We start from the raw sequence: 22,296 nt of genomic DNA, 5'->3' as shown, positions 1-22,296 counted from the left end.
TAAACATTTCCACCAAGTCCTTGTCTTTGCATTTGCCATTGAAGAGATAAATAAAAATGCCCATCTGCTACCCAACCACACACTGAAAGACATCGACAGCTTAAGTGCTTTTAATGAAATGGGTACATGTTCTGGGACTATAGATCTCCTTTTCACAAGACAGGGGAGTCCTGCAAACTATATCTGTGACAGAAAATACAAGCTCATGGCTGTCATTGGTGGGCTCACCTCTTATAACTCCAACCAGATGCCTCACATCTTAAATATCTATAAGATGCCACAGGTATGTGTATTCATCTATGTAAATAATAGGTGTGTGTGCACTGACCACAACATTTGGTTCACACCCCTATTTGGTGGGTCAGAAAATAGTCCAATTTGGCTTGAACCAATTCTGAGGCTTGGAACCAAATCCAAACCTTGCTTCAGAAATACAAAATTTCATGCTTCGATATGCCTATCACTGGAAATCAAGAAACAGCTAATTAAACATGACTGTTTGTCAGAGCTGGATGAAATTTGCATGGTCCAGCCTCTCCCCATCCTGGTGTTTTTCTTTTATTGAGATTTTGGGGTGAAATGTATCAATATTTGAAGACACACTGTTTTTGTCTCTTCATCCCTCCAAATTCTGAATCTTCACAAGTGTTCAGATCCAGATTCGGTCTGCTTCGGAGTAGTCCTACTTTGATCGGGACATCTCCCAAATCTGTCTAAATCATCCCAACTCAGTTCGGGAGTCATCCAAATCCAAAGCGCACCACCAAGAATAGGAATAAACTACTAGGGGCTTAGGGGAATCATAGAATCATAGGGTTGGAAGGGGCCTACAAGACCATCTAGTCCAACCCCCTGCTCAGTGCAGGAAGCCTGATTCCCAGGCGGTCTCCCATCCAAGTACTAAGCAGGGCTGACCCTGCTTAGCTTCCGAGATCAGACAAGATCAGGTGCATTCAGAGCAGATCCCTTCCCTATCCCACAAAATTGGGGAAGCTGCAAGCCTCTGCCCTGCCCACTTAGCTCAGCACATATCCTGATCAACTCAGGGGCTTCATGCACATAATCAGATAAGCATCCAATAAATGTATCAGAGCCCTTGTGCATTTTTTTTAAAGAGCAGCTTGGGGAGGGGGAATTTGGGGTGTAGATGTTGCAGGCGTGCATTTGTGTGCATAATTGTTTTACCACCTACAACATCTACATTCCAAAATGTTCCCTTAAAGGGTTTATGTAATATGCTTTAACTCTGAAATGAGGGGAAGAAGAGCTGGGAGGGGGATGTCTGGATCAGAAAAACAAAAACAAAACACCTCTGGACAGGGAAACAGGCTTAAGAATGAACACACCCTTCCATCCTTTAACCCTCTGCTCTGAATTCCCCTCCACATCAACATCTTAGGGCTCTAGTATAAGCTCTTGCACCTAATGCATAGTCAGTCCCTTGGTAAGCTGCCCAGAAGGCATTTAGCCTTTGTAGTATTTGTTGGAGATCCGACTTGATGAGGTCACATCTTCTGTCCTGCCAGAACATAGAAGAAAGTAATTTAATTTTTTTTTTGGGGGGGGGGAAGAGAGAGAAAGTGATTGTTGTTCTAAACAGGTCACTGTTATTCTCCTTAGCTCAATTTTGGCTCCTTTGACCCTGCGCTGAGTGATAAAACTCGATTCCCTTCTGTGTATCATATGATCCCCAATGCAAATCCTCAGTATGTTGGCATTGTTCAGCTCCTGAAGCGTTTTGGATGGACCTGGATTGGCCTCATTGTTTCAGGTGATGACAGTGGAGAAATGTTATTGAGGACTCTCACTCCTTTGCTACTTGAGAACAATGTATGCTTTGCTTTTAAAGAAATTATTCCAACACTGAAGGAGCACTGGGGAGGAAGCAAGCAGCTTTTTAATACTAAACTGGACAGAATCAGTTCTGTTGTCTCATCAACCAAAACCAACGTGATCCTTGTTCATGGGGACTTAAGATCTATGGAGGGCTTACGGATGGTTCTATCATTCAGAGAGTTTGATGAAATGAAGCCAATCGAGAGGGTTTGGATCATAACAGCTGAGTGGGATTTTGCATCTGTATACTATAGTGGAGCATTCACACCAAAATCCTTCAATGGCACCTTGTCCTTCACACTCCACACAAATGATGTGGCAGGATACAAAGATGCCCTTGAGACTTTAACTCCTAAGCAATCTGGGCTTTTTTTCCTCCAAGAATTCTGGTCCAATGCATTTGTGTGCTCACTGCCTGCGTATAACTTGTATATAGCAGGTGCAGGGAACTGTACTGGGAAGGAGAAGCTGAGCAGCCTCCCCGCATCTGTGTTTGAACTGGGAATGTCTGGCCAGAGCTACAGCCTCTACAATGCTGTCTATGCTGTGGCACATGCGCTCCATGCCATGTTTTCCTCAAGATCCAAGCACAAAGCCTTGGGAGATGAGGGTACCGGGAGCCTTCTGAATGTCCACCCATGGCAGGTAGGGAGAGTCTCTTATCAGCCGCTACTATCATGATCTTCAGAAGGGTGAATAGTCACAAGTTGTTGTTGTTCAGTCATTCAGTCGTGTCCGACTCTTTGTGACCCCATGGACCACAGCACGCCAGGCCTTCCTGTCCTCCGCTCTCTCCTGGAGCGTGCTCAAGTTCATGTTCATTTCATTGGAGATGCTATCTAGCCATCTCATCCTCTGCCGTCCCCTTCTCCTTTTGCCTTTGATCTTTCCCAGCATCAGGGTCTTTTCCAGAGAGTTTTCTCTTTGCATTAGGTGGCCAAAATATTTGAGCTTCAGCTTCAGTATCTGTCCTTCCAATGAGCAGTCAGGGTTGATTTCGTTTAGGTTGGACTGATTGGACCTCCTTGCAGTCCAGGCGACTTGTAAGAGTCTTCTCCAGCACCACAGTTCGAAAGCATCAATTCTTCGGCACTCAGCCTTTCTTATAGGCACAAGTAGGGATGGGCAAATTTGTCTTCAGGTCATTGTTGCTTTTGCATGTTTTTAGCCTTCACCTCAGTTGCTCCTGTTTCCACATTAAATTGCATTAAAAAACTACACAAAAAATATAGATGTTTAAACATATTCTCTCTCCAGAAATAAGCATGTTATGTTGCTGTTTCCTCAAACTACCCATTTTAAAAATCATTTGCTGGAAATGCTGCAACAGCACCTTCTCTGCCAGCATTATACTGGTAGCTGGTAGGATGGGTTCAGGACTGGGAGGCGGGGTTTCCTCTGATGCAGAGGGGGTGAGAATGGAACTGCTCCTAATGACTCCTCTTCCTCTGGATTTGGGCCTGAAAGACCAGGGAAAAGTGTGGGTGGATTCAGGGGGAGTTGTGAGCAGGCACAATTTGTGATACTGCACAACATCATCACTGATCCCAGGGCACAAGAGTAGTGGCTTGCTGTGTTTGCCTTCCTCTCTAGGAGATTCTCCCTAGCTCTCTTCTCAGGAGTGGGCTTGTCCAAGTGGCTGGGCTGACCTGAGTTGAGGATGATGAGAATGGTGAGGGGTGCGTGTGGAGCTGACAAATTCATCCCTACTTCCCTTCCTCATAGAATCATAGAATCATAGTAGGGTTGGAAGGGGCCCACAAGATCATCGAGTCAACCCCCCTGTTCAATTCAGGAATCCAAGGCAGAGCATCCCTGACAAATGGCTGTCCAGCCTCGTCTTGAATGACTCCACTGCCTCCCTAGGTAACTGGTTCCATTGTCATATTGCTCAAACAGGACGTTTTTCCTGATGTTCAGCCAGAATCTGGCTTCCTGTAACTTGAGCCAATTGTTCTGTGTCCTGCATTCTGGGATGATGGAGAAGAGATCCTGGCCTTCCTCTCTGTGACAACCTTTCAAGTACTTGAAGAGCGCTATCCTATTTCCCCTCAGTCTTCTCTTCTCAAGGCTAAACATGCCCAGTTCTTTCAGTCTCTCTTCATAGGGCTTTGTTTCCAGTCCCCTGATCAGCTTTGTTGCCCTCCTCTGAACCCTCTCCAGCTTGTCTGCACTCTGCATCCTTCTTAAAGTGCAGTGCCCAGAACTGGACACAGTACTCCAGATGAGGCCTAACCAGTGCTGAGTAGAGGTGTCAGGAGCGCCCTGGTGGCCTCTTTCAGTAGACTCCAATAGCCAACTCAAGACACAGACAAAAGGATTCTTTTCAAAGCTTTAATCCTTTTACAACTTAATGACTCTTTCAGATGCTAATCACCAGCGACTAAAGCAAGGAACAGCAGAGTGGCCTAAGCTTCGAATAGGCAGTTGATCCCCGTTTGAAAGAGAGTCACTTGAAGATCCAGAATTTATGGGCTAGGGAGAGATCCTCCCTCTCTCCCTTGGGTCCATGGGAGGCGGCCATTGCTTGCGCGCCAAATGGGCGCTACGCCTCCTTTCCACGCCCTCCATTGCTCGTCGCTCTCTGCATCTGCGTCGAGCATCTAGCAAGCCTCGTTCTTGCACTTCCTCACTGCTAGGATCAGTATCTATCTCAGGAATACCAGCAGGAGGAATCTCTGCCAGCTGCTGTGCCTCTGAGGGATGAGCTGCCTCCTCTCCCATGGATTGCTGTTCCTCCTCAGAATCAGAACTGCTCTGGAGCTCTATGGGCTCAGTTTCTACCCTGACAAGAGGGGAACTAGTACTTCCTGGCATTTGGAAGCTATGCTTCTATTAATGCAGCCCCAAATAGCATTTGCCATTTTTGCAGCCACATCACATTGTTGGCTCATATTCAGCTTGTGATCTACAACAATTCCAAGATCCTTTTCACTTGTAGTGTCGTTGAGCCACGTATCCCCCATCTTGTAACTGGTTTCTTTTTCCTAGGTGCAGAACTTGGCATTGATCCCTATTAAATGTCATTCTGTTGTTTTCTGCCCAGCGCTCCAGTCTATCCAGATCACTTTGAATGTTGTTTCTGTCTTCCAAAGTATTAGCTATCCCGCTCAATTTTGTGTCATCTGCAAATTTGATCAGCATTCCCTGCACCTCCTCCTCCAAGTCATTAATAAAAATGTTGAAGAGCACTGGGCCCAGGACTGAGCCCTGCGGTACCCCACTTGTTACCTCTCCCCAGTTTGAGAAGGTCCCATTGATAAGCACTCTTTAAGTCCGATTCTGTAGCCAACTGTGGATCCACCGGATTGTTGTTTCGTCTAGCCCACTTTGAGCGAGTTTGCTCATGAGGATATCATGGGGCACTTTGTCGAAAGCTTTGCTGAAGTCGAGGTATATTATGTCCACAGCCTTCCCACAGTCCATAAGGGAGGTGAGCTGATCAAAAAATGAGATCAGATTAGTCTGGCAGGATTTGTCCTTGACAAATCTATGTTGGCTTCGAGTAATCATGGCATTGTTTTCAAAGGGGTTACAGATGGATTGCTTTATCATCTGCTCCAGAATTTTCCCAGGGCTTGATGTCAGACTGACTGGTCTGTAGTTCCCAGGTTTCTCCTTTTTACCCTTTTTGAAGATAGGGACAACATTAGCCCTCCTCCAGTCATCTGGCACTTTACCCATCCTCCATGATTTCTCAAAGAGAATAGACAGTGGTTCCGATAGGGATGTACGAATCCCTTACCTTGTTCTGGTCCGGGGTGTCTGCGGTGTGGGGGAGGCAATTCATCCCTCCCCCTGGAATCCTCCCTGGCTGGCCATGGCCGCCCACAGCTGGACCTCCATCTGATGCCAGGCTGCGGCTGCAAATGGTGGCTGCTGTAGTGGCCGCCATTTGTGTCCCTGCGTTAGCCGTGATAGGCTACGTATATATTTACGTAGCCTATCACAGCAAAGAGCAGGGATGCAAATGGCATAGCGAACACTATTTGCATCCCTGCTCTTTGCTGTGATGTTGTTGTTGTTTATTCGGTCAGTCACTTCGACTCTTTGTGACTTCATGGACTAGCCCACACCAGAGCTTCCTGTCGGCCGTCGCCACACCCAGCTCCCCCAAGGTCGAGTCCGTCACCTCCAGAATATCATCCATCCATCTTGCCCTTGGTCAGCCCCTCTTCCTTTGGCCTTCCACTTTCCCTAGCATCAGCATCTTCTCCAGGGTATCCTGTCTTCTCATGATGTGGCCAAAGTACTTCAGTTTTGCCTTTAATATCATCCCCTCAAGTGAGCAGTCTGGCTTTTCTTTCCTGGAGGATGGACTGGTTTGATCTTCTTGCAGTCCAAGGCACTTTCAGAATTTTCCTCCAGCACCACAGTTCAAAAGCATCTATCTTCCTTTGCTCAGCCTTCCTTATGGTCCAGCTTTCACAGCCATATGTTACTATGGGGAATACCATTGCTTTAACTATGCGGACCTTTGTTGTCAGTGTGATGTCTCTGATCTTCACTATTTTATCAAGATTTGTCATTGCTCTCCTCCCAAGAAGGAAAAGACTTCTGATTTCCTGGCTGCAGTCAGTGTCTGCAGTAATCTTTGCACATAGAAAGACAAAGGCTGTCACTGCCTCCACGTTTTCTCCCTCTATTTGCCAGTTCTCAATCAAGCCGGTTGCCATAACCTTGGCTTTTTTGAGGTTTAACTGCAACCCAGCTTTTACACTTTCTTCTTTCACCTTCGTCATGAGGTTCCTCAGCTCCTCCTCGCTTTCAGCCATCAAAGTGGTATCATCTGCATATCGGAGATTGTTAATGTTTCTTCCAGCGATTTTAACTCCAGCCTTGGCTTCATCAAGCCCAGCATGTCGCATGATGTGTTCTGCGTACAGGTTGAATAGGTAGGGTGAGAGTATACGACCCTGCCATACTCCTTTCCCAATCTTAAACCAGGCTGTTATTCCGTAGTCTGTTCTTACCGTTGCTACTTGGTCATTATACAGATTCCTCAGGAGGCAGACAAGATGACTTGGTATCCCAATACCACCAAGAACTTGCCACAATTTGTGATGATCCACACAATCAAAGGCTTTAGAATAGTCAATAAAACAGAAAGAGATGTTTTTCTGAAACTCCCTGGCTTTCTCCATTATCCAGTGGATATTGACAATTTGGTCTCTAGTTCCTCTGCCTTTTCTAAACCCAGCTTGTACATCTGGCAATTCTCGTTCCATGAATTGCTGGAGTCTACCTTGCAAGATCTTGAGCGTTACCTTACTGGCATGTGAAATAAGTGCCACTGTTCGATAGTTTGAACATTCTTTGGTGCTTCCCTTTTTTGGTATGGGGATATAGGTTGATTTTTTCCAATCTGTTGGCCATTCTTGTGTTTTCCAAATTTGCTGGCATATGGCATGCATCACCTTGACAGCATCATCTTGCAAGATTTTAAACAGTTCAGCTGGGATACCATCATCTCCTGTTGCCTTGTTATTAGCAATGCTTCTTAAGGCCCATTCAACCTCACTCTTCAGGATGTCTGGCTCTAGCTCACTGACCACACCGTCAAATCTACCCTTGATATTATTATCCTTCCTATACAGATCTTCCATATATTCTTGGCTTTCCTTCTTTCTTGGGCTCCTTCCAGTGTCTCAGCAGACAGCCATCTTGCCTTCTTGGTTTTCTTTTTCTTTGGAATGTTTTTTGTTGCCGCCTCCTGAACAATGTTGCGAACTTCTGTCCATAGTTCTTCCAGGACCCTATCTACTAAATCTAGTCCCTTAAATCTATTCTTCACCTCCACTGCATATTCATGAGGAATATTTGTGAGCTCATATCTAACTGATCTGTGGGTCTTCCCTATTCTCTTTAGTCTGATTCTAAATTGTGCAATAAGAAGTTTGTGATCTGAACTACAAGCAGCTCCAGGTCTTGTTTTTACCAGTTGCATAGATGTCCGCCACCTTTTGCTACAAATGATGTAGTCAGTCTGATTTTGGTGTCAACCGTCTGGTGAAGTCCATATATAAAGTCATCTCTTACGTTGTTGGAAGAGAGTGTTTGTTATGCACAGTGAGTTGTCTTGGCAAAATTCTATCAACCTATGTCCTGCTTCATTTTGTTCTCCCAGACCATGCTTGCCTGTAATTCCAGGTGTCGTTTGACTACCCACCTTAGCATTCCAGTCTGCTGTAATGAAAATAACATCTTTTTTTGGTGTACTGTCCAGTAGGTGCTGCAGATCCTCATAGAACTGATCTACTTCTGCTTCTTCAGCATCTGTGGTTGGGGCATATATTTGGATCACTGTGATGTTAAATGGTTTACCTTGAATTTGAATTGAGATAATTCTGTCATTTTTTGGATTGTATCCAAGCACTGCTTTAGCCACTTTATTATTAATTATGAAGGCTACTCCATTTTTTCTGTGGTCCTCTTGTCCACAGTAGTAGATGTGGTGATCATTTGATGTGAAGTGGCCCATTCCAGTCCATTTCAGTACACTGATACTCAAAATGTCTATATTTGATCTTGACATCTCCCCAATAACCACATCCAATTTGCCCTGGCTCATAGATCTTACATTCCAGGTTCCTATGGTGTGTTGATCTTTAGAACATCGGATTCGTCGTTCACCACCAGCACCATCGGCTGCTAGCCATCCTTTTGGCTTTGAGCTAGCTGCGTCATCACATCTGGGGCTAGTTGAACTTATCCTCTGTTCCTCCCCAGTAGCATTTTGACCATCTTCCGACCTGGGAGTCCCATCTTCCAATGGTATACTGACATATCTCTGGTTGTACTGATCCATTTAGTTTTCATGGCAAGAATACTGGGGTGGATTGCCATTTCCTTCCCCAGGGATCATATTTAGTCTGACCTCTCTGCCATGACCTTCCCGTCTTGGGTGTCCCTTCACGGTTTAGCTCATGATGTCATTGAGGTGCTCAAGCTCCAGCACCACGACAAGGTAACAATCTCCTTTGCTGGAGCTTTGCTGTGATATAACAGCAAAGCTTTGCTGTGATAGGCTACGTAAATACTTACATAGCCTATCACAGCTAAAGTAGTGAGGGAAATGGTGGCCACAGACCAGGGCAGCCATTCGCGGCCACAGACCAGGGGCAGCAGATGGACTGGATGGCCGACACAAGGTAAGATCCATCCCAGGGAAGTTTTGTGGGGTGGTGGTGGGGATTGCTCCATTCTGCCCTGGACTCCGGGGGAGGGGGGCACGGATTCTTTAGAATCCTCACTGGAGTCTGTGGTGGAATTCTCTAACATCCCTAGGTTCCGAGAGTTCTTCTGCCAGGTCCTTTATTACTCTAGGATGCAGTTCATCTGGCCCTGGAGATGTGAACTCATTCAAAGTCATGAGGTGCTCCTTGACCATATGCCTATCAATCTCAAGCTGCAATCCTGCCCCTTCAGCCTGTACTTCTCCTTTGCCAGGGGGTCATAGACCCTCTTTTGGGAGAAGACTGATCCAAAGTAGGAATTGAGCACCTCTGCCTTTTCTTTGTCATCTGTTATCGTTTTGCCATCCTTATTTAATAGCTGAACCACCATTTCTTTCCTCTCCCCTTTACCATGCACGTATCTGAAGAAAGCCTTTTTGTTGCTTTTAGCATCCCTTGCTAACCTCAGCTTTAGCCTTCCTGACACTGTCCCTGCAATTCTGTGCTACCTGCCTGCACTCTTCCTTTGTTGCTTGTCCTTCCTTCCACTTCCTATATGTGTGCTTTTTTTGTTTTCAGGTCATCTCTAAGCTTTTTGTGAAGCCACATTGTCTTCTTCTGTTGTTATCCACCTTGTTTTCTTGTTGGAATTGTTTGTAATTGTGCCTTGAGAATTTCCTTTTTTAAAAACTCCCACCCATCTTGGATTCCTTTTCTCCTTAGAGTTGCTTGCCATGGGACCTTACTTATAATTGTTCTGAGTTTATTAAAGTTGCCTTTCCTAAAATCAGGCTACATGTTTGGCTACACTCGGCTTTTGCTTCCTTTAGAACCAAGAACTCAAGTATAACATGGTTGCTTTCCCCCAGAGTTCCTGTAACTGCTACTTAAATCCACTAAGTCATCTCTGTTAGTATCAAGTCAAGGATAGCTGAGCCTCTAGTTTGTTCCTCTACTTTCTGTAGGAGGAAGTTATCCACCACAGAAGTCAGGAATTTCCTGGAGAGGCCATGTTTTGCAGAATTCATCTCCCAACAAATATCGGGGAAATTGAAGTCCCCCATTACTACTACATCATGCTTCCTTGAAACATTGGCTATTTGCTTTTCAAAAGTGTCATCCTCGTCTCCTCCTTGATTGGGTGGCCGGTAGTAGACTCTGACCACCAGGTTCCTTTTATTCTTTGCTCCATGTATTTTGATCTAGGGATGTACGAAAGTGACTTACCTTTCGTGGATTATGTTGATGGTGGGGGGAGGTGTTCTGTCCCTCCCCCCGGAATCCTGGATGGGGGGGGAGGTGATCCAATCCTCCCCCCCAGAATCCTCGATGGCCGGCTGTGCTCCGCGGCAGCTCCTCAGAGCAGCCAGCCAGGCCCAGCTCAGCCCAGCCCAGAGCTGTCCGCAGCCGGATTTCCTGCCGCGGAGGGCTCTGGGGAAAAACAAAACCGTGTACGCAAATGGCGGTGTCTACGGCCGCCACCATTTGCATTCCTTATTTTTGGCCGTCTTAGTCTACGTAAATATTTATGAAGACTATGACGGCGAAAATAAAGGGGAATGCAAATAGCGTAGTGGGCACTATTTGCGTCCCTTTTTGATTCACCGTTTTAGCCTACATAAATCTTTACGTAGGCTAAAACGGCGAATCAAAAAGGGACGCAAATAGCGTCCGCTATGCTATTTGCATTCCCCTTTATTTTCGCCGTCATAGTCTACATAAATATTTACGTAGACTAAGACGGCCAAAAATAAGGAATGCAAATGGTGGTGGCTGTAGCCGCCACCATTTGCGTACGCGGTTTGCTTGTTTTTTAAACCCACCCAGCCATGATAGGCTACGTAAAGATTTACCTAGCCTATCACGTCATTTTTTTAAAAAACCTAGCCTTGATAGGCTACGTAAATCTTTACGTAGCCTATCACATCTTTTTTTTTTAACAGGACTGGAAATGGCAGCAGTGGCAGCTGGTCGGAAGACCAGCAGCTGCAACTGCCACCAGAGCCGCTGCCGCCCAGAAGATCCACCCCAGGTAAGTCTCATCCCGGGGGGATCCGGGGGGGGGGCGGGGGGGCAGGCCATTCTGCCATGGAGTTTGGGGGGCCGAATGCACTGGCATTCGGCCTCACTGAGATCCGTGGCGGAATTCTCTGACATCCCTAATTTTGATCCAGATGCTCTCGATGGGATACCAAGCTCATTCTCCTGTATTTCTGTGCAGAGATATGTATTTTTCACATACAGTGCAACCCCACCTCCTTTTCTGTTCCTCCTCTTATTTTTGAAGAAATGACTGTATATCCTTCAATTGCTGTATTCCAGTCATGAGCGTCATCCCACCATGTGTAGAGCTGGCACACAGATTCCCAGCATTTTTTTTTTCATTTTTACTCAAAAGTAAAATTATATTCTTAAAGCAATTATATGCAGCTTGATTTTAATGTTATAGCTCGTATTGTTTTGTATTGTTGTAAACGGAATTGTTTCTAATACTGAATTTTAAATGTGATTTGTATTGTTATTGAAGTTGGAATTGTTTTTAACAGCATTTTTAAATGTGGTTTCTGATATTTATATGTGAACCTCTTAGAGATTTTATTATATTAAGTAATATAAAGGGATTACTAACAAAGCAATAAATGATAAATAAATAAGAGTAAGTGCAGGGGACCTGATATGGATTGCGACTCTAGAATGCGGGTGGGGGGCTATAACCCTTTAACTACAATTTCAGTTACAGCTGGGTGATCTTTTAGCGGTGGACACTGGTAGCTCTGATTTTGGTCAGGCTGCGAATCCATTTCGGGTTTCAGTCAGAACCACCCAGAACTCAAAAGAGCTATCCAAGTTGCTGAACTCTATCCCCATAATGGGCCCAGCATCTTGGATAGCTCCTTTAGAGTTCTAGCGGGTTCTGAATGAAACCTGGAATGGATTAACAGTCCCACTGAAATCAGAGCCACCTCCTCCACTGATTTTGGCAATATAAATCGAACGTGTGGGGGGCTTGATGCAAACTGGGATCACACTGGGGGTTAAAGTCTTCCTACTCCCCTCTACACTAGGGTCCCAATCAGTACCCACTCCCACAGTGGCAGCTGGTGATTCCAGTTCCAGAAGGGCTGTATTTCCACTCATAGTTTTAGTTGCCACCAGCCAAAACTCTAACAGTGCTATCCAAGGTGCTGAACCCATTTTGGGGATAGGGCTGGTGGCAACTAAAACCCTGAATGGAATCACAGCCCCTCTGAAACTGGAGTCACCAGCTGCCACTGCACTCCCACTCCTCATGTCCTCATGTCTCACAGCCTTCTAAAGGAGCATACATAGATGTAAAGGCATTTTCAATGTAGTGTGTGAATATACCCCTAGTGTAAGCCATGATCCTTGCACGTTCTTTTCCCACCACATGGAAGGAAACAGCAGAGATTGGGGACCTTGCACTGTATTTTTTTTTTCTGGTCTTGTGATGGTAATAACCTATTATTTACTTACTTGCACTGTATTTCTGCCTTCAGAAAGTAAGCACAGGGGCATCAATCCCCATGTCTCCTTTACCTACCATATGGAAAGAGAGATCAGGGACTAGGACCTGCATGCTGGATTTCTGCTTTCAAAAAGATGGTGTGAGGCACTGATTCTTTTGCTTACCCACCTATGTATTCCACTCCCCTTCCAATTCCCTGGGGATCTAACTGCATGTTACTTCAAAGATGCAGCCAGTTGTTGTTTTTTACTCAAAAATAAGCTCATGGCACCTGATATGGATCAGAACCCTAAAGTGGTGGATAGGGGGCTTTAAACATTTGCCCTATGCCTGCAGTTGGTATTGGAGGCAGATGAGGACCACAGCAAGGGGCGGGGGCGGGGCGGGGTTAAAGTCTTCCTCCCCCACTCTGCTGGGATCCCAATCCATGTAGTAACATATAGTTTCATCTTGTGACTGTGAGGTCAATTCCATAATTAAAGGAATAAACATTGCACACAGAAGTCCTCTTTAACAGAATTCCTCTGAAAACACTGCAGTACTGGCAGCATTCTAGCTTCACAGTGAAACTGAGTGTGTCTGACACAACTTTGCCAACAGTTGCTGCCGTAGGCTTTCATGGGGCAGAAAAACATTTGTAACTTTTGGACTACTTCTCAGAATTCCACAAAACCAAGGAAAGGCACACCTTCTCCACAAGTCAGAATACTGTACAACAGTAGTTATTACCAAAATTTGAAAGAAATATAATATATCCAAGCCTCAGCTTGGAGTAACAAATACTAATGTGTGAATTTCCAGGACTTCTTAACTTGCTGTACCTGTAGCACTTCTAATCAGACTTGTCTGAAATTTGTCACAATTGTAGACCTCATCAGATAGATCAAGAATGCCAAGTCTCAAATTATTAGATGAACAGGTGCCATTTTTATAAGCAGTAGAATTTTGAGGCTTATAATGGTGGGACATTTTCTATTTTTTGCAACTCACAATAACTAAAAGGGCACTCCTGTGCCCCTTTAATGTGAAATATGGAAAATAATTATGAATAACTATGTTTTGAAAGCTGTGGAGTGGGGATTAAAATTGCACATTCAGGTTTATCACTGGATACCACAGCTCTGTTGAACTTCTTCCTAGCGAATCTGTAAAATGGTAAATGTGTTGTTCAATATGTCATCCACATGAATAAGAAACAGCTATTTATATATAATATTACTAACAAATCTAACAGATGTTAACAGATCAAGATAGCATATTCCAGGAATCTCTCAGCAATCTATTTTCCTTTTTCCACCACTGCCCATAGTTCATTCTCTTTCCTTCTCCAATTTAGCTTCATTCCTTTTTGAAGCACATCTGCTTCAACAATAGTGCTAGGGAAGAAATATCTTTTGATGAAAATGGGGAGATGGCAACTGGATATGATATCATCAACACTGTCACATTCCCCAATCAGTCTATCCATAGAACCCGAGTTGGGAGGATGGACCCCCGTGCTCCAGCAGGAAAAGACTTCACTATTAATGGAAGTGCCATTGTGTGGAATCACAAGTTTAACCAGGTGGGAGCGAATATTATTTTCTTGAAGTTTCCTCCATTGCAAAAGGACATGAAAACTCTGTTGGTCAGGTACTTGAATCCACAATGGAGATACTATAGCCTGGCACTTAGACCAACCCATATTGCTGAGCCCAATGAAATGGACAAAGAGCTGCTTGAGCAGAAAGTGGTCCCAAATTCACGCATGTAAACTGTTGGTTGCCTCATGCAAACAATTGTTCTCCAGAAATGCAAATGCAAACCACTATGAATCTTTAAGTATCGTAGGCAAGAAGACATGGAGTATTTGTTACTGGGTAATTATGCAAACTGACGGAATTCAGCATTATAGGCATAAAGAAAAAAAAAACCTCACTGGTTTCCACCTTTAACCCCTTTTCTTGTGGTTACTGCTAGCAGCTTCCACGATCGACATGTGTTGAGAGCTGCCATCCTGGGCAAAGCAAGACAATTCTTGAGGGGGAACAGATCTGTTGTTATGATTGTGCTCGGTGCTCTGAAGGAATGATTTCAAGCCAGACAGGTAAGTAGAGGTTGCAGAGAAGACAGTTCTAATGTGAAAGAATGACAGCTGACTGGCATACTAAACAGCAGACATCTTTCTAGGGAAGGGGTTTTCCCTATTTGCTTCCAGCAGAAGGCAGTTAGGGAGAGTTTTACAAAGCAATGTACTCCGAGGAGGAGGAGGAAGACATACCTCCATCCCATGAAAGTAGATTTCTCATGCTCACAGGGGCTGAAAAGCCACCTACAGGGTGTTTTGTGGCAATAGGGGAGTGCATCTAACAGACACAGAAGATCAAAAGGGCCAAAAGAAAAGGTCAAAACCTTTTCCTATGATTGTGAAGGCATTTTCTGCCACTTCTTCAGACATGGTTGAAAGAGCTTCAAGGTGGCTCAGGGTGACTGACAGCCTATACACCCAAGGTAGGCAACCTTTTTGGGCCCATTGGCCCATTTGATAAGGTGAGAAACTGTCCTGGGCTGGGCTCCACCACAAAGTGGTTGCCATGGGAGGCATGGCTAGTCACAATGGACAAGTACTCTGCCCCAAAAACAGAGTACAAAGCAGAGGTGGGGATGAGCCCCAACACTCTTTTAAACCCACAGTTTCCTCACCAAAGGTAAACACATTTTTTCCCCTCTGCCAGCTGACCCATTCCCCCATCTCTCTCTCTCTCTCTCATCCCAGCTCGCCACCCATGGTCTCTCTCTTTCTCATACACACACTCATGCTCACACATGCACACACAACATATCCATCATGCATGCATACACATACATCCTTCCCTTCTCCTCTCCACTCCAACCACAAGTAACACCCCCCCCCCATATTCACTCTTTGGGAGGATTCTTCCAAATCCCCCCAAACTGCTTCTCTCCCGCTCTCTTTTTTCACATGTATGCAGCCCCCATCCATTCACACATAAAAACATCATTTTCCAAAGAAGCACCCAAATGCTACACACTCCTAGGTTCCACATAGTCCACCATGACTCTATCAACATTCCTGTTTCTGTGAGAGAGAACTAGCAAAGAGTACTGAACACTGGATCATATATTACTTCAAAATGCCTTCCCCAAAGCTCTGGGGTTGGAGAGCTTCCAGTATTGGAAGATTGGTTTCATGCTGGCTCAGCGGATATGTGCACATTTTTAAAGTATTAAGACTTTACTTATTACTTTCAGATGCAGACGATTGCAGCCAGTGTCCAGACAATCAGCATCCCAACCAGAAGCAGGATCAATGCATCTCCAAACATATAACCTTTCTATCGTATGAGGAGCCCTTGGGAATAGTTCTGGCTTCTTTAGTTGTGTTCTTTTCTCTGATAACGCTAGTGGTAATGCGGAGCTTCGTTCAGCACAGGCATACTCCCATCATCAAAGCCAACAACAGGAGCATCACGTACAGCCTGCTCTCCTCTCTGCTGCTTTGCTTTCTGTGCTCTTTTCTATTCATTGGCCAGCCAGGTGTGGTGTCTTGTATTCTGCGACAAACATTGTTTGCCATCGCTTTCTCTGTTGCCGTTTCTTCTGTGTTGGGCAAAACCATCACTGTGGTTCTGGCCTTCGTGGCCACAAAGCCAGGAAATAGGGTGACAAAATGGCTAGGGAAGAAACTTGCAGTATCGGTCATCTTTCTCTCTTCTCTTATTCAAACTGGCCTCTGTGCAGTGTGGCTGACAACTTCCCCCCCCTTCCCAGAATTTGACATGCACTCCCAGGTGGATCAGATCATAGTACAGTGCAATGAAGGCTCAGCCCTCATGTTCTACATTGTCCTGGGCTACTTGGGTGTTTTGGCCCTCATCAGCTTCACTGTGGCTTTCTTTGCCAGAAGGTTGCCTGATGCTTTTAATGAAGCCAAGCTGATCACTTTCAGCATGTTGGTCTTCTGCAGTGTTTGGGTGTCCTTTGTCCCAACTTACTTGGGTACGAAGGGAAGATATATGGTGGCTGTGGAAGTCTTCTCCATCTTGGCCTCTAGTGCTGGATTGCTCAGTTGCGTCTTTCTCCCCAAATTCTACATTATCGTGCTGAGGCCTGAGCTGAACACCAGAGACCAGCTAGTAAGGAAAAAGAATCGGAAGTACTGACTTCTTCCTTTCTTCTCATAATTTCTTTCATCTCTTCTGAGTTGGCTATTTTAACCATGCAAAACAGAAAAGGCAATGACCTGAATAACAGCTCAAAACAAACACACAATGTGCAAGAGACTTAACACCACTGCATTAGACCAATAAGATAATTTTTAGGCAATGTTTATGAATGAAGCACTTGATGGTACACAAACAATTATACCAATGTCTTAACAACCATATCAGACATATCAGGCTATGGAACCACAGTATATTCCCATTTTGACTATACCTAGTCTTCATCAGAATTCCTGTAGACAATTATTAGGATACATAAGAAACTCTAATAACTGATATTGTTGAAAGATTGTTTCACTTCCTGAATAGATAAACTGTTCCATGTTGTACTGGTCAATAAGGCAAAATCACCACTTACATTTATAGGTTGAGAGTGAGATAGTCCTTCTAGGAGAAAACTCCAGTACTGTATTGGAAGTAGACTGGTGTGGTGGCATTTATCTTTGGTTTGGTGACTGGCTTCTGGAGTACTAACACATTTTGGGAAGAGTGAGTTGGCAAAAACCAGAATTATGACAGTCAGGCAGATTGTCAGGCATTCTTTGTTTTGTTGTCCACTCATTGACAGAATTGGATCTTTTTCTACAAGAATTTCATTCATTTACAAATGCACAGTAGTGCACTTGCATGCATACACATTTGCACAAATCCCCTGCAGAAGTTAAAAGCTAGACTGTAAGTCTGGTTATTGGAACATTGTTTTTGTGAAGGTTGTGTGGCTTATTGCATCCATACCATGTAGTTACATGTGATAAAATATTTAGGTTGATTTGTCTCACTTCAAAGTTCCCATCCAGGGCCATATTATACAGTACAGATTTTGCTTGAAATAAGCATAAGAACATGGCTTTGTGGAGATTTTATAGCTCATTACATCAACCCCCTATAATCATGTGTGGCTGATAAATTTGGTTGATTTGGGTCACTTCAGAGTTGCTGTTCTGGGCTATTTTCGAGAATGTCGGCTATTGCCCAGATTGGATATTAGAACGTGGTTTCTGTGGAGGGTTTGTGGCTCATACCCATACAGTCATGTGTGACTGGTGAATTTGGTTGATTTGGCTCATTCGGAAGTGACCATTCTGGGACACTCCATTCTGTTCCAGATGTGTTCTGGCCTTTATGGGGTCAATAATAATTTCATTTTTCAAGGGTTTCTGTCCTAAAATAGTGTCCTCAGGTGTCATTAACACATGCTATAGTGTTTGGCATGCTTTTTGTTTTTGTTTTAGTAAAGGGGCTGTTCTGGCCCATTTCATTCCAGCTTTTACACTGACCTGATAATAATGCATCATGTCTAAATGACATTGTCTAAAAACTAGTCTGAATACCTAGGAGGATACCTGACATGTGTACAAGTTGGGTATGTAGCTGTGTGACTATATCCCTTTGCAATCTGATTTCTGTCTTCATATTTTTAGTCTTCAGGGTGTGGTATTTTGTTTTCTGAAGGCAATTTACCATTTATCAGCTTTTGAAAGCTCCCAGTCTATTTCCAGTCCCAACATTATTTGCTGGTTTGAACCTTTAAAGCTGTAAATGGCTTTGGACCAAGTTACCTGCAGGTTGCTTCACACATGTAGCTGAACTGTAGGTTCTTCCTCAGAGGCCCTAAACTGAGTGCCCCCACCAAATGAAGCAAAGAGGGTGACCACTAGATAGAGGCCCTCTTTGGTATTGGCACCTCATTGATGGAATAGCCTTCCCAGAGAGATTTGCCTGGCACCATCCCTTTGGACTTTTGGAGGCCAGGTGAAGACTTCGGTTCACCCAGGTCTTTAAATAACTTGTGTAATCTGGGCCTTTCAGTTTTAAAATCAGTCTATGTCATTGGCTGCATATTTTGTTTCCTTATTTTATGTTGTTATTTTTGTTTTATATAGTTTTATGTTCTATTTTGTGATCCCAATGGTTTTTGCTAGTATATTGTAAGCTTCCCAGAGAGAACGTTCTGTTAGGAGGTAGCATACAAATGTTGTAAGTAAATAAATACTAATTACATAGCTCTATTCTTTCTCTACTCAGTTTTCAAAGCAGAGAATAATGTTTTGTTCTGAACAAATGCATTTTGCTTAATGGTAACAATTGTCTTAAATACACTTGTTTGTTAATAAATGCTTAAAATATAGTCTATGAACATCTATTTACTGTATGAAGTAATTGTGTTGAGTGTAAACTGACTGAGACCTTCTCGGCATGAGGAAAACCACATCTCCAGGGACCCAGATATAGACAGGAAGTAGGAGTCTGTCAACATAACAAGAGGTCTGCTTAATTAGGCTTATTATACATAAATTATTTCTCCTACATCCTCACAGTATGCCTTCGTAAAAGACTGAAGCAAAGTAGATAATGAGCTAATCAATATTCTAGTGATCCTAAACATGCTGGATAGAAGGCAGCTTCCTTATTTGGATGCAATGTGCAATCCTAAGAGGTCTGCTCAGAAGCCGGTCCCGTTGAGTTCATTGGAGCGTACTCTGAGATTAGGACATATAGGGCTGCAGCTTTAATCTCCACATAGTGAGTTTACAGTGAAGGTACCAGCAGGCAGTATTCTTTAATTTCTAACATGCCACTAGCTGATGCTGTTTCTTTATTATGAAAGTTTATAATACACCAAACAGATAAGCCTATTTTGAAAAGTGTCAACATAATGGCTGCCTGTGTTGTATGTTAAAACACACGCACACACCAAAAACCTGCAGCTACTTTCCCAAACACCCCCCTATATATATTATTGTGGGTTTTGTTGGCTTGTTTGCTGTGATTTTGAGTGGTCAGGGTGCTGAGAAAAGAACGTTAATGTTTCTTAGTGTGCAATCCTATGCATGTTTAGACAGAAAAAAGTCCTGCAGCTCCCTGGATTCCTCAGTTAGCCAAGCTGGCTAGGGAATGCTGGGAGTTGTGGGACTTTTCTTCTGTCTAAACATGCATAGGGTTGTGGTGCCTCACTCAAGCCTCCATGGGTCCCTTGCAAGGAAGGAACCCATGAAGGTTTGACAGGCAGTGAGGGCAGGAGTCACCCTCCAACTGTGCACTCTCCCCTCCTTGCAAATTGGGGAGAGAAAGTGGTTGGCGGGTGACTCCTGCCTGCTGCTGTTAATGACTCTTGATGGTTTCCCCCCCTGCAAAAACACATCTCAACCTGCTATGACAAATGCACAGTTGCATGCTGTCCATTTACTAGAATATAAGGCACAATCCATTCACCACATGAGTGTAGCGCCTGCACATGGTGGATTCCCATAATGCTCTAATGCTCAATATAGTCTGGTCTCCCGTCCTTTCCCTGCTTCCTTTCCACCCATCACCTTGGCTGCCTCTGCTCCTTATACACCCGCAAGGAGGGAAAGGGAGCTTTGGGCAGCTGGTTGCCAGCGCCCCAAATCGCTTCTGGTCTGACCATGTGTACACCTGATTGGGCTGGCTGTGGTGTAAGCTGCAGCTGTATCCAACCTTCCACAGCCCTATGATCTGGAATACGTTGAAATGTATTAGAACACTAGTTTTCCCCCAAAGAATTGCAACTCCAATTCTTGGTATTTTGAAAATAGAAGGTTAGAATTTTTATGGATGGAATTTTAAATCGAGCAGTGAGGTATGGCACTGAACAAGTCATAATGGCCGCCTATCTAGGGTCAAAGTGGCAGAGCTAGGTGGGGCAAAGGGTGGAGCAGTGGCAGCACAAGATATCCAGATGCCTGAAGGCGGGAGTGCCTGCACTGCCGTCTCCCTCCATGCCTTGTTCTGAGGGATTCTTCCTCAGAGTGAGGCGTTTTGGATGCCAAGCATTGTGGATGCTTGGATTCCTGCACTGAGCAGGGGGTTGGACTCGATGGCCTTGTAGGCCCCTTCCAACCCTACTGCTCTATGATTCTAGGTGGCCACAGAGACTGCCTGTGCCATGGTGTTACTGGCAGTCTCCAGGACCACCTTCTCTACAATGCCTCACTCTAAAGAGGGAGCTCAGAGAACAAGGTTTATAATACACCAAACAGACGCTGGGCTTTCTGGAGAGCAGAATCTGTTGCCTTCCTCAAAGAGCCCATTGGCTGCCTTGCTCTGAAGGGTCATTAGAGCAAGGCATCAGGTAGGCAGCTGCTTATGTGGCCAGCCTTGAAGAGGGGCCAAGTGGATTAAGTGAAAACCAGGGTGGAAAGTGATGTCATAAGTCAAGATGTAACCAAGGCAAGATCTGAAAGAATTTGGTGGACCATGGGTAGAGCCGGGCAAATCCAAGGCTGAGGTCAATAGCTTTCCCAGGCTCACTCTGGCAGTCACATGACCTGGTTTGTTTTTTACAGTTATCAATATATATTTCAATAACATATGAAAAATCATCTGAGAGATGTCATGTCATACACACATATTAAGAGATTTCCCCTTGCTGTTGTGGTAATATGAAATCTGTGACCATGAGAATAATAAAGTGATCTGGGGTGAGAAACCCGACCTTTGCTTTCACGTTTTCTGAGGATGCCAAGGACACTATGCTGTGATAGCAGCTGGTCTTAGAAGGACCCGAGCAGCTTGATGGTCTCTTGTACTGGGAAGTGGTTCTGGACAGCTATCAGAATACCTCTGAAAGCATCCACAGATAAGTCACAGGAAGTGGGAAATTTTCAGAGCACCCTGGTTATCCCATGGTGTTTGGTGTAGGGATGGACAGAATCAGCCCCCCCTGGCTTTGTCAGCCGGCCCTTGCTGAGCCACTGCTGCTGCCCACCCCTGCTTGCAGTGCTGCAAGAGCTGCTGGACAGCCTGGTGAGTGCCCAATGAAGTCGTGGGGCCATCTGCTGTTGAGCCGCCATTATGCACAATAATGGTGGCCCGGGCGGGCTCTTCCCAGAAGATAATGTGCACTTTCCCCTTCTTGCAAGTTGGAGGACAACCCCTGCCCTCGGTGCCTGTCAAGGCTTCATGGGTTCCTTCCTTGCAAGGAGCCCGTGAAGGCTTGTGTCAGGCAGCAGAGGCAGGAATTGCCCGCCAACTGCACTCCCCCCCCCTTGTAAGCAGGGGAGAGCATGCAGTTGGAGGAGTCCCCCATCACCGGATACCAACGGCTCGTAATCTATGGTGAATAGTTTGTGTGCAGCAACAGGGACTCTGGGGATTGCCATTTTGTGCATAATTGCAGCTCACCCTCTTTCTGGAAGAGGCCTAGCCATCATTTTAGGCACAATGGCAGCAGATCGCAAGGAGGGCGGGCTGCTCCCAGATGCTCGCCGAGCCCCAGAACGCTCAGCAACCAGGTCTGTCAGTGCCGCAGGGCTCGGTGAGCAGGGGCCTGGGGGGCAGACACGGGGGGTCTGCTGGACTCCCAGACCCTGCCAGCCACTCGCGATATCCCTAGTTTGGTGCAGGGCTTAATCCAAGCCAGAGGTCAGCCTAAGAATCAGCATTCCATCCCAGTGTTCAGACCGTGGCCTTTGTGAAAATAAGATAAAAACAAAAGCAAATGCAGAGGGCCACTTGGCATACTGTGTCTTCACCTCTGAGAATTTCCAGGCACCCACGCACCTGGGATTGCATAGAAGGCTTACAGGCAAGATGGTGTGGCTTGATGTAAATT

General features: G+C 45.0%; 1 protein-coding gene across 1 annotated transcript; it reads left to right on the top strand.

Annotated features, from left to right (window-relative positions):
* The first annotated feature begins 205 nt into the window (after positions 1-205).
* On the top strand, positions 206-21,794 carry LOC146342332 (vomeronasal type-2 receptor 26-like). The gene is made up of 9 exons (XM_084807804.1): positions 206-283; positions 1,621-2,327; positions 2,418-2,481; positions 13,835-14,062; positions 14,458-14,584; positions 16,270-16,405; positions 16,553-16,634; positions 21,384-21,488; positions 21,741-21,794. The coding sequence occupies exons 1-9, from the start codon at positions 206-208 to the stop codon at positions 21,792-21,794; spliced, it is 1,581 nt and encodes a 526-aa protein (XP_084663930.1).
* Positions 21,795-22,296: the final 502 nt, after the last annotated feature.

The sequence above is a fragment of the Heloderma suspectum genome, chromosome 6, assembly GCF_057233095.1.
Source record: "Heloderma suspectum isolate Gila_16-S chromosome 6, 16-S_ref, whole genome shotgun sequence".
NCBI classification, from domain to species: domain Eukaryota; kingdom Metazoa; phylum Chordata; class Lepidosauria; order Squamata; family Helodermatidae; genus Heloderma; species Heloderma suspectum.
This window is presented reverse-complemented; position numbering and strand designations above follow the sequence as displayed.

Bases quoted from the DNA above. Each gene is read 5' to 3' on its own strand.
- LOC146342332 (XM_084807804.1), top strand. From the start codon at position 206: ATGGCTGTCATTGGTGGGCTCACCTCTTATAACTCCAACCAGATGCCT. The intron at 2,328-2,417 runs GTTTGAACTGGG...GTTTTCCTCAAG, and splicing joins AGCAGCCTCCCCGCATCTGT to ATCCAAGCACAAAGCCTTGG. The intron at 14,585-16,269 runs GTAAGTAGAGGT...CCCCCTTCCCAG, and splicing joins AATGATTTCAAGCCAGACAG to AATTTGACATGCACTCCCAG.